Raw genomic sequence first — 17474 nt, forward strand, 5'->3', positions numbered from 1 at the left:
CAGCGCAGTTCCCCAGCACAGCTGTTTTGTTGAGGCATGACCAGACTGCTTCTTTAAACAGACCCGGATCCATTCTCCTCACTGGGTGGGTCCTCCCAGCCAGGGCCTCCAGCCAGCCCCACCCATGTTCTATGGCCAACAGAGTTCTAATTTCTTCCTGGGACAGAGTGCCCAGTAGGTGGGGCAGACATTTACTGTTTGGGCACCTTAGCAGGTTCAGGCTGTGGGCCTTGAAGAGCCCAAATCAGCTGGGGGCTGAAGGGATTCCCAACACAGCACAGCTGCTCTACCAAAATGCAGCCAGACTGCATCTTTAAGAAGGTCCCTGATTCCATTCCTCTTGACTGGGTGAGATCTTACAACTGGAAACTCCATCCACCTCCTACAGGCACGTTCAGGCCAGCAACAGGTCAGTAACCCCTGGGACAGAGCTCTCAGAGGAATGGGCAGGTGGCCATATTTGCTGTTTCACAACCTTCACTGATGATACCTCCAGGTACTGGAAAAACCAATGTGACTAGGGTCTGGGGCAGACCTACAGCAAACCACAGCAGCCCTACAGAAGAGTGCCCAGACTGTTCAAAGAAAAACAAATAAAACACAACAGCAACAACAAAACACACAAAAAAATCCAAAGGTCAGCAAACTCAAAGATCAGAGGCAGATAAGCCCACAAAGATGAGAAAGAATTAGCACAAAAAAAAAAAGAAAGAAAAGAAAAGAAAAAACAAAGAAACTGGAATGCTCCCTTTCCTCCAAATAATTGCAACACCTGCCCAGCAATGGTTCAGATCTGGGCTGAGGCTGAGATCACTGAAATGATGGAAGTAGTCTTCAGAATGTGGATAAAAATGAAGTTCACTGAGCTAACGGAGCATGTTGTAACCCAATGGAAAGAAGCTAAGAATCATGATAAAACAATGCAGGAGCTGATATCCAAAATAGCCAGTATAGAGAGTAACATAACCGACCTGATAGAGCTGAAAAACATACTACAAGAACTTCACAATGCAATCACAAGCTTTAATAGCAGAATAGACCAAATGGAGGCAAGAATCTCAGAGCTTGAAGATTGTCTTTCTGAAATAAGACATGCCAACAAAAACAGAAAACAGTGAAAAGAAATGAACAAAACATCTGAGAAATATGGGATTATGTAAACAGACTGAATCTATGACTGATTGGGGTACCTGAACGAGACAAGAATGGAGCCAACTTGGAAAACATACTTCAGGATATCATCCCGGAGAACTTCACCAACCTAGCAATACAAGCCAACATTCAATTTCAGGAAATACGGAGGCCCCCAGTAAGATACTCCATAAGAAGATCATCCCCAAGACACATAATCATCAGACTCTCCAAGGTCAAATGAAAGAAAAAAATGGTAAGGGCAGCCAGAGAAAAAGGCCAGGTCGCCTACAAAGTGGAAGCCCATCAGACTAACAGTGGAACTCTCAACAGAAATCCTACAATCCAGAAGAGATTGGGAGCCTATATTCAACATTCATAAAAAATAATTTTCAACCCAAAATTTCATATCTGGCCAAACTAAGTTTCATACATGAAGAAGAAATAAGATCCTTTTCATACAAGCAAATGCTGAGAGAATTCATTACCACCAGATCTGCTTTACAAGAGATCCTGAAGGAAGCACTAAAAATGGAAAGGAAAGACCATTACCAGCCACTACAAAAAAACACTGAAGTATACAGGCCAGTGACATTATGAAGCAAACATATAAACAAGTCTGAAAAATAATGAGCTAGCATCATGATTGCAGGATCAAATCCACACATAACAATACTACTCTTAAATGTAAATGGGCTAAATGCCTCAATTAAAAGACACAGACTGGCAAGCTGGATAAAGAACAAAGACCCATGTGTATGCTGTCTTCAAGAGACCCATCTCACATGCAGAGACACATGTAGGCTCAAAATAAAGCGATGGAGGGAAATTTGCCAAACAAATTGAAAACCAGAAAGAGAAGATCTTGCATTCTTAGTATCTGACAATACATACTTTAAACCAACAAAGATTTAAAAAAAAGACAAAGAAAAGCATTAGGTAATAGTAAATGGTTCAATTCAACAAGAAGACCTAATTATCCTAAATATATATGCACACAATACAGGAGCACTCAGATTCATAAAGCGAGTTCTTAGAGACCCTCAAAGAGACTTAGACTCTCATGCAATAATAGTGGGAGATTTTAACACCCCAGTGACAATATTAGACAGATCATCACGACAAAAATCAATAGAGACATTCAGGACTTGAACTCAGCTCTGGATCAAGTGGACCTGATAGATATCTACAGAACTCTTTACCCAAAAACAACAGAGTATATACATTCTTCTCACCACCTCATGGCACTTCCTCTAAAATTGATCAGATAATCAGGAACAAAACACTCCTCAGTAAATGCAAAAGAATGGAAATCATAACCAAGTCTCTCAGACCACAGCAAAATAAAATAAGAACTCAAGATTAAGAAATTCACTCAAAACCATACAACTACATAAAATTTGAACAATCTGCTCCTGAATGACTTTCAGGTTAATAGTGAAATCAAGGCAGAAATCAAGAAGTTCTTTGAAACTGAGAACAACAATACAACGTACCATAATCTCTGGGACACAGCTAAAGCAGTGCTAAGAAGGAAATTGATAGAACTAAATGCTCACATCAAAAAGCTAGAAAGATCTCAAGTTAACAACTAACATCACAACTAAAAGAACTAGAGAACCAGGAGCAAAGGAACCCCAAAGCTAGCAGAAGACAAGAAATAACCAAGATTGGAGCTGAATTGAAGGAGATAGATACACAAAAAACCTTTCAATAAATGAGCCAATCTAGGAGCTGATTTTTTCAAAAAGATTAATATAATAGATATACCACTAGCTAGACTAATAAAGAAGAAAAGAGAGAAGAATCAAACACAATCAGAAATTATAAAAGGGATATTACCACTGACCCCACAGAAATACAAACAATCATTAAAGAATACTATGAACACCTCTCTGCAAATAAACTAAAAACTCTAGAAGAAATTGATAAATTCCTAGGCATATACACCCTCTGAAGACTGAACCAGGAAGAAACTGAATCCCTGAATAGACCAATAACAAGTTTTGAAATTGAGACAGGAATTGATAACCTACCAACCAAAATAATCCCAGGATTATATGGATTCACAGCTGGATTCTACAAGAGGAACAAAGAAGAACTGGTACCATTCCTACTGAAACCATTCTAAAAAATTTAAAAGAAGGAAATGCTTCCTAACTCATTCCATGAGGCCAGCATCATCCTGACACCAAAACCTGGCAGAGATACAACAAAAAAAGAAAATTTCAGATCAATATCCTTGATGAACATCAATGCAAAAATCTTCAACAAAATACTAGCAAACCAAACTCAGCAGCACATCAAAAAGCTTATCCACCATGATCAAGTTGGTTTCATTCCCAGGATTCAAGACTGGTTCTACATACACTAATTAATAAAAGTGATTCATCACATAAACAGAACTAAAGACAGAAAGCACATGATTATCTCAAAAGGTGCAGAAAAGACCTTCATTAAAATTTAACATCCCTTTGTGTTAAAGATTCTCAATAAACTAGGGATTGAAGGAACATACCTCAAAATAATAAGAACCTTATATGACAAAGCCGCAGCCAGTATCATGCTGAATGGGCAAAATCTGAAAGCATTCCCCTTGAAAACCAGTACAGGGTTGCCCTCTCTCAGCATTTCTATTCAACATAGTATTGGAAGCTCTGGCCAGGGCAGTCAGGCAAGAGAAAGAAATAAAGCATATTTAAATAGGAGTAAAGGAAGATGTGAAAACTATCTTTGTCTGCAGATGACATGATTCTTTATCTAGGAAATCCCATTGTTTCAGCCCAAAAGTTTCTTAAGCTGATAAGCCACTTCAGCAAAATCTCAGGATACAAAATGAATGTGCAAAACTTGCTAGCAATCCTATACACCAACAACAGACAAGCTGACAGTCAAGTCATGAATGAATTCCCATTCACAATTACCACAAAAAAGAATAAAATACCTAGGAATGCAGCTAACAAAGGAAGTGAAGAGCCTCTTCGAGGAGAACTACAAGCCACTGCTCAAAGAAATCAGAGATGACACAAATGGAAAAACATTCCATGCACATGGATAGGAAGAATCAGTATCATGAAAATGCCCATACTGTCCAAAACAATTTAAAGATTCAATGCTATTTCCATTAAACTGCCATTGACATTCTTCACAGAATTGGAAAAGAACTATTTTAAAATTCATATGGAATCAAAAAAAGATCCCAAACAGCCAAGGCAACCCTAAGCAAAAAGAAAAAGGTTGGAGGCATCATGCTACCTGACTTCAAACTATACTGCAGAGCTATAGTAACCAAAACAACATTGTACTGGTACAAGAACAGACACACAGATGAATAGAACAGAATAGAGAACCCAGAAATAAGACCACACACCTACAACTATCTAATCTTTGACAAACCTGGCAAAAACAAGCAATGAGAAAAGGATTCCCTATTTAATAAATTGTGCTGGGAGAAATGGCTAGCCATATGCAGAAAATTGAAACTGGACCCCTTCCTTACACCATATACAAAAATCAATTCAAGATGGATTAAAGACTTACACCCAAAACTATAAAAACCCTAGAAGAAAAGCTAGGCTATACCATTCAGGATATAGGATAGGCAAAGATTTCAGGATGAAGATGCCACAAGCAATTGCAACAAAAACAAAAATTGACAAATGGGATTTAATTAAACTAAGAAGCTTATGCACAGCAAAAGAAACTATCAACAGAGCAAACAGACAACCTACAGAATGGAATAAAATTTTTGCCATCTATCCATCTGAAAAAGGTATAATAGCCAGCATCAATAAATAATTTACAAGCAAAAAACAAACAACCCCATTAAAAAGTGGGCAAAGGACATGAACAGACAGTTCTCAAAAGAAGACATGCATGTGGTTAGAAACATGAAAAAGAAAAGCTCAACATCACTGATCATTAGAGAAAGGCAAATCAAAACCACAATGAGATATCATCTCAGTCAGAATGTCTATTACTAAATAGTCAAAAAACAACAGATGCTGATGAGGGTGTGGAGAAAAAGGAATGCTTTTACGCTGTTGGCGGAACTGTAAATTAGTTCAACATTGTGGAAGACATTGTGACAATTCCTCAAAGACCTAGAGGCAGAAATATCATTCGACCCAGCAATCCCATGACTGAGTGTATACCCAAAGGAATATAAATCATTCTATTATTCAAGACACATGCACAAGTATGTTCATTGCAGCACTGTTCACAATAGCAAAGACATGGAATCAACCTAAATGCCCATCAATAATAGACTGGACAAAGAAAATGTAATACATATACACTGTGGAATACTATAGTCATAAAAAGGAATGAGATCTTGTCCTTTGCAGAGACATGGATGGAGTTGGAACCTGTTATTTTCAGCAAACTAATGCAGGAACAGAAAACCAAACACCACATATTCTCGAATTTTCTCCATATCAGCAGTGTTATCATTTATGTGTTCCCTGAGGTGACACTTTGAGTTGCCTTCAAGAACTTTTTCTTTGCATTTACAACTTGGCTAAGGATTTGGCCCAAAAGGCCTAGCTTTGAGCCTGTCTCAGCTTTTGACATATCTTCCTCACTAAGCTTAATTATTTCTAGCATTTGATTTAAAGTGAGAAATGTGCTTCTCTTCTTTCCTTTGAACACTTAGAGGCTGTTTTAGGATTATTAATTGGCCGAATTTCAATATTGTTTTGTCTCAAATTAAAGAAAAAAAAAAGAGGCCCAAGGAGAGGAAGAGAAATGGGAGAACCACCAGTAAGTGAAGCAGTCAGAACACACACAACATTTATCAATTAAGTTCTCCATCTTCTACGGGTGCAGTTTGTGGTGCCTCAAAACAATTTCAATGGTAACATCTAAGATCCCTGATCACAGATTACTATAATAGATATAACAATAATATGAAAGTTTGAAATATTGCAAGAATTACCAAAATGTGGCACAAAGACATGAAAAGACATGAATTGAGCACATGCTGTTGGAAAAATGGCACCTATAGACTTGCTTGACACAGGGTTGCCACAAACCTTCAATTTGTAAAAAAAATAAATAAATAAATAAAGCAGTATCTGTGTCTGTGATGTGCAATAAAGTCAGGCATGCCTGCACAAATTTCTGGGAGCTTCATGGGTTTCCCCATGGTTAAGGCACAAGCCCCAAGATTCCAAAGCTTGTGAGTGTCATCTTTGTCAACAAGAGTATGAGGGCCGTATTTGTGGACCAGGTGGACATGACAAAAGTGGGCACAGAAGCTAGCACCAGTGTGTGCACCTGGGTGACAGAGGTGGTGCTGGCCCAGTACATACTCACCTTGAAAAGGAAGATGAGATGAAAAATCAAGATCATCAAGATTCCTGTGGCCAGGCCTTGCATCTCTGGATATAGTTTGCCACCTATACTGTTGTTTCAAGGATACAATCAAAAGCAGAAGAACTCAGAATGCCTTAAGGAATATTGAATAGCTAAGAAGTGACTTATCAAAAGTCTGCTGTGCATGTAGAAATGATGCAAGAATTCCAGAAAAGTTCAGTTTGCATCAAGAACCCTGCAAAGGTAACAAATTATCTGTGGTTTTATTAAAGGAAGATGCCAAACTTTAATAATAATGGACTTTGATATGACACTAAGTAGATTTTCCTACCATGGGAAAAGATGCCTAATGTGTCATAATATGATTGACAACTATAAACTTGTCACAGGTGAATGTCAAAGAGTTTATTGCAACTGAAGGAAAAATATTTTATTATTAAAGTTGAACCTGTTAACTTCAAGAGAAGTACCCATTTATGGTAGAATAGTATGCTGCCCAACATCGTGTCTTTGTTGAACAAGCTTTACCAAAAAATGAAATTTAAAGAAATTGTGGAAGAACTTGATGTTATGCTCAAGGAAGGATATAATAATTTACTTGAGAAGCTTCAGTAACACGGTATCCATGTTCATATTTTCAGCAGATATTGGTGCCGTAGAGAAGTTTATCAGTCAAGCTGGTGTTTGTCATCCGAATGTCAACGTAGCGTTTGTTTGTGGATTTGTGAAAATGTGTACTCAAAGGATTTAAAGGAGAATTACCTCATGCAGTTAATGAACATGATGTTGCCTTGAAGTACACAGAACATTTCAGTCAATTCAAAGACAATAGCGGCCAGGTGCGGTGGCTCACGCATGTAATCCCAGCACTTTAGGAGGCTGAGGCAGGTGGATCCCCTGAGGTCAGGCGTTTGAGACCAGCCTGACCAACATGGAGAAACCCCGTCTCTACTAAAAATACAAAATCAGCCGGGCATGGTGGCACATACCTGTAATCCCAGCTACTCGGGAGGCTGAGGCGGGAGAATCACTTGAACCCGGAAGGCGGAGGTTGCAGTGAGTGAGATCACACCATTGCACTCCAGCCTGGGTAACAAGAGCGAAACTCTGTCTCAAAAAAAAAGAAACAATGGTAACATAATTCTGCTGAGACTCCCAAGAAGACTTTAAAAGGGCATACAAATTAGCCAAATTTTCACATTCTGAAAATTAGATCTCTAAATGATAGAGTGGATAAGCATTCAAGAAAGTATTGTTTCATCATAAGATGAATCACTAGAAGTAGCCAACTGTGTCTTACAGAGGATTCTATAAACAAGCATTCTTCAGGATATTCTCTTCTGCAAGAGCAAGTGATACCAGAATTTTTCATCTCTTCACCTTGATGAAAGACTATTTTTTACAATATATTTCTGGTCTTGAAAGTTTACCTTTATGTATTTAAGTATTTACAGACATTGGAATCCATCAACAGGAAACTCCATTTTCTTCATCTCTCTCACCATACTTCCCACTACCTGTTGTTAACAGATTAAAAACAAAAACAAAAAACCTCAAAGTCAAAATTAGAAAAATAACTCCCTACTTTTCCAAAGTGGCTTATGTTTTTTGATTTTTTAATTATTATGAGGGGTCTTTTAAAATTGGGAAAGTTACTAAAAGTCCAAAAAGAAGTTTTATGAAATTACAAAAAGAAAATTGCATACTTTTAAGTGTTGTAATGTTTGTAATTTGTAATTGTGCTGATGGTATGACCATCTCCTGAAATTGTGTTATGTTAGGTTATTTTGCTTGGGGAAAATCAATATTGACCAGAAAAACCTGGCCCTGTATACTTGCTGAAAACTATTAGTGTCCACACATCACTAACCATTACAAAATGTTCTACATTGACTCACTGATAATAAACATAAAATGGAAAATATTTTTTAAATACCCATTTTCCTTAAATGGATAGCACTTATTCAGCCATTTAGATTTTAGCATAAATTAATTTATCCCATTCTTTCTTGCAAACATACTTTGATGAGATGCAAAATAAAGACATCAAGTTTAGAAAGTAAGAAATTAAAGGAGTCACCATACCATATTTAGCAAAAAAACTACAAGGTTAACTGCCTTTTTCATACTTTTACCTAAATCTAGGCCTGGTCCCAATTGTTTTTCAGTTAGTTATTGTTCTTTGGAAATCAAATTTTGGCTAATGGTATAATCATTAAAAAACGATTAGTCCATCATCGTCAATAGGCCTTGGTATTCTGTCTAGGACAAAAAATTAATAAAGATCACGTATGCAGGATCAGAGAGTTATACTGAAAATAAGAACATCCCCCTGAACTCAGACTGTAAAAAAACTGCATATGAAACCACTCTTACTTCTCAGGTGACCCCAAATGGAAATAGCTATGACCAATTGTCCTGTAATCAAGCCCTAAAGAATGGACTCTCACCTCTTCTGGAGGGCCTGATCACACACCTCTGTCAGCAACTGCAGCTGCTGTTGGCATCTAAGGAGAAACAAGGAAAGGGGAGGGCTGAGGGTGTGGTTTGTTTTATTTTGGTTTTGCTCATTTGATTTGGTCTTGACATACAAGAAAGCTTTTAACTACGAACATCACGTATGCTAATATTTTAAATGAATGGATGTAATATATTTGTACTGATTACAACCATGCATTACTGTAGTTATTTTACTTTACATTGCACTGCAGGCCTTTTATCAAATACAGATATGTGGTGTCTGCCAAGGAGCGAATCTTTCTTGCCAGAGACAGGGCAATAAACAAAATGAGTTGTTAGATCTATTTCAAAAGCCATATGTGCTGTCTGAGTTTGCTGCCATCCACTCAAGGGGAAGGTTTGCCTCTAAATGCTTCAAAAGGACTCACTCAGCAGCTGACAAGGCCTGTGGCCACAGGGGTCTGATAATTCACTGCTGACATGTTTCGTTTTCTCAGTTCAGCAAGACTGTCAGCTGACCCACAAGTACAAAGTGTTTTCTTCCCTTATGCATGTTCTAGCAAGGTCCTCAAAGTCCTATTGGCAGCTTTCCTTGACTAAACGCCACCATAACACACCTGGACCTTCATTCTCTTCCATTTTTTTGGCTCATCTATGGAATGAGCATGGCACACTCTGGCTAGAGGAACCCCTTCTAGTGTTTTCTTTCCATATGGACATCGGAACTGCAAGAATCCCTTCAACTCCCATTTTGTTTGAGGACATTCTAGTGTGTGCTATGGAACAGTTTAATGATTTTGCTTTAAGTATTCATTAATATCCTTTTTTATAATTATTAGATTAAATTAGCAGTCAAGAAGAGATAATAGAATAACTAGTATATATAGGTTAACTCTTCTGATATCTTCTTCCTTTAGCATTTTCACAGATACCCAGTGAAACATACAGTTCATCCCCCTCAGGCGCAGGCTCAACACTTCATGGTGAGTACCTGGGGAAGATTTAGAGACACTGAAGGTAGTGGTCAGCTTTATTTGGACACAGGTGTAAAAACAAGAACTGATAAGAAGCCAGCCTCAGATAGATACATAAAAGTACATCTTGATGATGAAAATTACAATGAATGGAATCAAAATTCTTTTCAGCCATTCAAAGACGATAGAGACCAAGCCTTAGATTTTTATACATTTTATTTCAAAAAAAATCTACACAATAGCATTTTTTACTAGTTATATCTATGAAAAATATATTTCAGTATTTTATTGGAAAATAGAATAATTAGTCAACATGTATTTGTCTAGTCTAATGTTGCAAAGGAGTTTTTATTAACCTTATCAAACACATTCATGTGGAGAAGAATCAGTACTTTGATCAGCTGAACCTCTCATACCAAGAGAATAGGATTAGAGCCTCACTTATCCATGACCCCCAACTCTGGCCTTTTTCTGTACCACTTACATTTCTCATGGAGATTCTTCAGCAGACATCATTTTGTTGTTTGGAAGTATGGAGCTTCTTTTTTATTTTTTTTTCAACCAATAGGAAATTTTCCTGTTTTCAACCAATAGGATATTTTTTTCAATTAATAGGAATTTTTTTTTCAACCAATAGGAAATTTTATTCCTTTGGCAATTGTTAGACAAATCTCAGGATTCCAGCCTTGCGATAAATTGGTTCTTAATAAACTTTACACATAATATTTAAGGGATACTTAGACAATTTAAATTGAGTTCTTTCAAATAGCATATGAAACCCAGTCATGATATTATACCACTTGATCAAGTTGAGATGTCTTGTCCAGATATCTCCGTTATATTCCTAGACAATGTCTTTACCAGCACTACCAGAGCATTTTCAGAAGTCCCCACAACTGCCAATGGATCTACAAAAACTAATCACGTCCATATCACTGGTAAGTCATTTGTCCTATTTTGGGAGATTTTATGCTTTATTCCCTCAACAAATATTTATCAAGTACCTACCATTTGCCAGGCACTATGCCAGTTGTTGGATATACAGTGAAAACACTGGCTTTTTGAAGATCATAATCTATTAGCGATCATGTATAGTAAATAAATAATCACAAATAAATTTATTTTTGACAAGTACTATGATAAGGTGTTGTCGGAGTCAAACAGGCAGTCCTGATTTTAATTGGAGGATAGGACAGGACTCTATGAGGATATGATACTTAAATTAAAATCTGAGAAAAATAAATAAGAATTATCCAGGTGAAAAGTAGCAAAAAACATTTCAGGTCTATGAAAACATAGTCTGAGAAAGAAATCATTGGAACAAAGTGTACTCCTATAATTCACCTAATATAATATTGTCATGCAAAATGTAATCCCTCTTTTATATCATGAGAGGGCAAAAGATTCAATAAAGTTAGGACCCTCCTAATGAAGGTCATGATTGTAAGTTCACAAGCATAATCAACTTCAGGGGTGTTCACTTGACTAGTGAACGCAACACCTAGGTACTCAGCTCATTTTGTATCAAAGGTCATACAGTCTTCTGATCATTGGAGCATCATCTTGCACATGTCGTGGCAATAAAGCTGCAAACTAAGGTACTACAAAGATTTTAAGGTATTGGTGCCTTAAAGAGCTGTCTAGTTTAGAGATGGGTCAGGAGTGGAGTTCCGCTTTTCCACTTCCATTGTGATGGCAGTGGTCTCATTTTCTATATTTGGTTGGAAAAAAAAAATTGTAGGCATTGATGTAAGACCTCTTTAAAATCTTTTGTTTGGCAAAAATGAGGGATCGTGGCAGACAGAAAGCAGGACTAGATTACAACTCTGCAGCATGCAGTTTTGCACTGTGAATTTTAGCTCCAGGTCAACTGCAAGAACAAACCAGCAATCCCGAGAAAACCCCCAGACCCTCTGAAGGAAACAGACTGCTTCTGTAGCACCCAGGAGACACCCCAAATACTCTGGGAGGTGGATAGCCTCACACAAATTTTCAAGCCCATCTCATCCTCCACCTGGAAACAGACTTGGGGCTGTTGGCAGGGTGGGGGCACAGTGGGAGTGAGACTGGCCCTTCAGTTTGCACGGGAGCTCGATGAGGCCTTTGACTGCCGGCTTTCCCCCTCTTTCCTGACAACCTGCATGAATCAGCAAAGGCAGCCATAATTCTCCTAGGTACACAACTCCAATGACCTGGGAATCTCACCCCATCACCAACAGCAGTGGCAGCAAAACCTGCCCAAGAAGAGTCTGAGCTCAGACATGCCTAGCCCTGGCTCGACCTGATGGTCCTTCCCTATCCAACCTAGTAGTAGAAGACAACGGGCATATAATATTGGGAGTTCTAAGGCCCTGCCCACCACCAGTCCCTCTCCAGACTACTGCAGCTGATGCTTTCTGGAGAGCTCCACCTCCTAGCAGGTGGCCAACCGGCACAAAAACAAAAGATTAAACCACCAAAAGTAAGGACCCTCATGGAGTCCATTGCACCCTCTGCCACCTCCACCAAAACAGGCACTGGTATCCATGGCTGAGAGACCCATAGATGGTTCATATCACATGACTCTATGCAGACAACCTCCAGTACCACCCTGGAGCCAGGCAGACTCACTGGGTGGCTAGACCCAGAGGAGAGACAACAATCACTGCAGTTCGGCTCCCAGGAAGCCACATCCATAGGAAAAGGGAGAGCGCCTACATCAAGGGAACACCCAGTGGGACAAAATAATCTGAACAACAGCCTTCAGCCCTAGACCTTCCCTGTGATGGAGCCTGCCCAAATGAGAAGGAACCAGAAAACCAACCCTGGTAATACGACAAAACAAGGCTCTTCAACACCCCCCAAAACAATCATACTAGTTCGCCAGCAATGGATCCAAACCAAGAAGAAATCCCTGATTTACCCGAAAAAGAATTCAGGAGATTAGTTATTAAGTTAATCAGACAGGGACCAGAGAAAGGTGAAGACCAGTCCAAAGAAATCCAAAAAAATGACACAAGAAGTGAAGGGAGAAATATTTCTGGAAATAGATAGCTTAAAGACAAAAAATCAAAAATTCAGGAAACTTTAGACATACTTTTAGGAATGTGAAATGCTCTCAAAAGTCTCAGTGATAGAATTGAACAAGTAGAAGAAAGAAATTCAGAGCTCAAAAACAAGATCTTCAAATTAACCCAGCCCAAAAAAGACAAAGAAAAAAGAATAAGAAAATATGAACAAAGCCCCCAAAAGTCTGGGATTATGTTAAACAACTGAACCTATGAATAATCGGTGTACCGGAGGAAGAAAAGAATTCTAAAAGCCTGGGAAACATATTTGGGGTATAATCAAGGAAAACTTCCCCAGCTTTGTGACAGCCCTAGACATGCAAATACAAGAAGCACAAAGGACACCTGGGAAGTTCATTGCAAAAAGATCTTCGCCAAGGCACATTGTCATTAGGTTATCCAAAGTTAAGACAAAGGAAAGAATCCTCAGAGCTGTGAGATGGAAGCACCAGGTAACCCACAGAGGAAAATCTATCAGATTAACAATAGATTTCTCAGTAGAAACCCTACAAGCTAGAAGGGATTGGGGACCTATCTTCAACTTCCTCAAACAAAATAATTTTTAGCCAAGAATTTTGTATCCAGTGAAACTAAGCATCATATATGAAGGAAAGATACAGTTGTTTTCACACAAACAAATCCTGAGAGAATTTCACCAAACCACCACTACAAGAACTGCTAAAAGGAGCTCTAAATCTTGAAACAAACCCTGGAAACACATCAAAACAGAACCTCTTTAAGCATAAATCACACAAGACCTATAAAACAAAAATACAAGTTAAAAAGCAAAAACAAAAATCCAAAGTACACAGATAACAAAGAGCATGATGAAAGCAATGGTACCTCATATTTCAATACTAACTTTGAATGTAAATGGCCTAAATATTCCACTTAAAAGATACAGAACCGCAGAATGGATAAGAACTCACCCATCAACTATTTGCTGCCTTCAGGAAACTCACCTAACACATAAGGACTCATATAAACTTAAAGTAAAGAGGTGGACAAAGGCATTTCATGCCAATGGACACCAAAAGTGAGCAGGGGTAGCTATTCTCATATCAGACAAAACAAACTTTAAAGCAACAGTGGTTAAGAAAGACAAAGAGGGACAGTATATCATGGTAAAAGACCTTGTATAACAGGAAAATATCACAATCCTAAACATATATCCACCTAACATTGGAGCTCCCAAATTTATAAAACAATTACTAATAGACCTAAGAAATGAGATAGACAGCAACAAAATAATAGTGGGGGACTTCAGTACTCCACTGACAACACTAGACCAGTCATCAAGACCGAAAATCAACAAAGAAACAGCAGATTTAAACTATATGTTGGAACAAATGGACTTTACAAATATATAGATAACATTTCATCCAACAACTGCCAAATATACATTCTATTCAACAGTGCATGGAACTTTCTCCAAGATAGATCATATGATAGGCCATAAAACAAGCCTCAATAAATTTAAGAAAAATGAAATTATATCAAGCACTCTGTCAGACCACAGTGGAATAAAACTGGAAATCAATTCCAAAAGGAACCTTCAAAACCACGCAAATACATGGAAATCAAATAACCTGCTCCTGAATGAGCATTGGGTCAAAAATGAAATCAAGATGGAAATTTAAAAATTCTTTGAACTGAATTACAGTAATGACACAACCTAACAAACCTCTGGGATGCAGCAAAGGTGGTGCTAAGAGGAAAGTTCACAGCCCTAAACACCTACATCAAAAATCTAAAAGAGTGCAAACAGACAATCTAAGGTCACACCTGGGAACTAGAGAAACAGGAACAAACTGAACCCAAATCCAGCAGTAGAAAGGAAACAACCAAGATCAGAGCACAATATAATTGAAATAACAACAAAAACGCAAAAGATAAATGAAACAAAAACTGGTTCTTTGAAAAGGTAAATAAAATGCATAGACCATTAGCAAGACTAACCAATAAAATAAGAGAGAAAATCCAAATAACCTCATTAAGAAATGAAATGGGAGATATTACAACCAACACTGCAGAAATACAGAAGATCATGCAAGGCTATTATGAACACCTTTATGCACATAAACTAGAAAACCTAGAAGACATGGATAAATTTCTGGAAAAATACAACCACCTAGCTTAAATCAGGAAAAATTAGATACTCCGAACAGACCAATAACAAGCAGTGACATTGAAATGGCAATTTAAAAATTACCAACAAGGGCCGAGCGCAGTGGCTCATGCCTGTAATCCCAGCACTTTGGGAGGCCAAGGCCAGTGGATCATGAGGTCAGGAGTTCAAGACCAGTCTGGCCAAGATGGTGAAAACCTGTCTGTACTAAAAATACAAAAATTAGCCAGGTGCAGTGGCAGGCACCTATAATCCCAGCTACTTGGGAGGCTGAAGCAGGAGAATTGCTTGAGCCTGGGCAGCAGAGGTTGCAGTGAGCCAAGATTGTGCCATTGCACTCCAGCCTGGGTGAGAAAGTGAGACTCCATCTCAAAAAAAAAATTACCAACAAAAGAAAGTCCAGGACCAGACGGATTCACAGCAGAATTCTACCAGACATTCAAAAAAGAATTGGTACCAATCCTATTGACACTATTCCACAAGATAGAGAAAGAAGGAGCCCTTCCTAATTCATTCTATGAAGCCAACCTCACCCTGACACCAAAACCAGGAAAGGACATAACCAAAAAAGAAAACGACAGACTGATATCCTTGCTGAACATAGATGCTAAAATCCTTAAAAAAAAAAAAACTAGCTAACCAAATTCAACAACATATCAAAAAGATAACTCACCATGATCAAGTGGGTTTCATACCAGGGATGCAGGGATGGGTTAACATACACAAGCCAATAAATGTGATACACCACATAAACAGAATTAAAAACAAAAATCACATGATCACCTCAATTGATACAAAAAAAAAAGTTCAACAAAATCCAGCATCCCTTTATGATTAAAACTCAGCAAAATTGGCATACAAGGGACATACCTTAATGTAATAAAAGCCATCTATGACAAACCCACAGCCAACATAATACTGAATGGGGAAAAGATGAAAGCATTCCATCTGAGAACTAGAGCAAGACAAGAATGCCCACTCTCACCACTCCTCTTCAACGTAGTAATGGAAGTCCTAGCCAAAGCAATCAGACAAAAGAAAGAAATAAAGGGCATCTAAGTCAGCAAAGAGGAAATCAAAGTGTCACTGTTTGATGATGATGATGATTGTTTACCTTGAAAACCCTAAGGACTCCTCTAGAAAGCTCCTAGAACTGATAAAAGAATTCAGCAAAATTTCCGAATACAAGATTAATGTACACAAATCAGTAGCTCATCTATACACCAACAGCGACCAAGCAGAGAATCAAATCAAGAACTCAACCCCTTTTACAATAGCTGCAAAAAATAAAAAAAAATAAAATACTTAGGAATATCCTAACACAGGAGTCAAAAGACCTCTAAAAGAAAAACTACAAAACACTGATGAGATAAATCATTGATGACACAAACAAATGGAAACACATCCCATGCTGATGGATGAGTAGAATCAATATTGTGAAAATGACCATACTGCCAAAAGCAAACTACAAATCCAATGCAATCCCCATCAGAATACCACCATCATTCTTCGCAGAATTAGAGAAAACAATTCTAAAATTCATATGGAACCAAAAAAGAGCCCACATAGCCAAAGCAAGACTAAGTAAAAAGAAGAAATCTGGAGGCAGCACATATCTGATTTCCAACTATACTATAAAGCCATAGCCATCAAAACAGCATGATACTGGTATAAAATAGACACATAGACCAATGGAACAGAATAAACCCAACTACTTACAGCCAACTGATCTTCAACAAAGCAAACAAAAACATAAAGTGGGGAAAGGACACCCTTTTCAATAAATGGTGCTGGGATAATTGGCTAGCCACATGTAGGAGAATTAAACTGGATCCTCATCTCTCACCTTATACAAAAATCAACTCAAGATGGATTAAGGATTTAAACCTAAGACCTGAGACTATAAAAATTCTAAAAGATAACATTGGAAAAATTCTTCTAGACATGGGCTGAGGCAAGGATTTCATGACCAAGAACCCAAAGCAAATGCAATAAAAACAAAGATAAATAGCTGGCACATAATTAAACTAAAGAGCTTTTCCATGGCAAAAGGAACAGTAATCAGAGTAAAGAGACAACCCACAGAGTGAGAGAAAACTGTCTCAATCTATACATCTGACCAACGACTACTATCCAGAATTTACAACTAACTCAAACAAATTAGTAAGAAAAAAGCAAACAACCCTATCAAAAAGTGGGCTAAGAACATGAATAGACAATTCTCAAAAGATATACAAATGGCTAACAAACATATGAAAAAATGCTCAACATCACTAATAATCAGGGAAATGCAAATCAAAACGACAAGGAGATACCAGCTTAGTCCTGTAAGAATGACCATAACCAAAAAAATAAAAAAACAGTAGATGTTGGCATGGATATGGTGAACAGGGAATGCTTCTACACTGCTAGTGGGGA

At 37.9% G+C, this 17474-nt stretch overlaps 1 protein-coding gene across 1 annotated transcript in view; it reads left to right on the plus strand.

Moving 5' to 3' along the window:
* Positions 1-17474, plus strand: part of CD96 (CD96 molecule) — a 113779-nt gene that overhangs the window by 77867 nt on the left and 18438 nt on the right. The window contains exons 11-12 of the mRNA XM_025376224.1: positions 9825-9890; positions 10730-10819. Of these exons, the coding sequence (XP_025232009.1) occupies positions 9825-9890; positions 10730-10819 (156 nt within the window). The remainder of the gene's footprint in view (positions 1-9824; positions 9891-10729; positions 10820-17474) is intronic.

The sequence above is a fragment of the Theropithecus gelada genome, chromosome 2 (assembly GCF_003255815.1).
Source record: "Theropithecus gelada isolate Dixy chromosome 2, Tgel_1.0, whole genome shotgun sequence".
Lineage (NCBI taxonomy): Eukaryota > Metazoa > Chordata > Mammalia > Primates > Cercopithecidae > Theropithecus > Theropithecus gelada.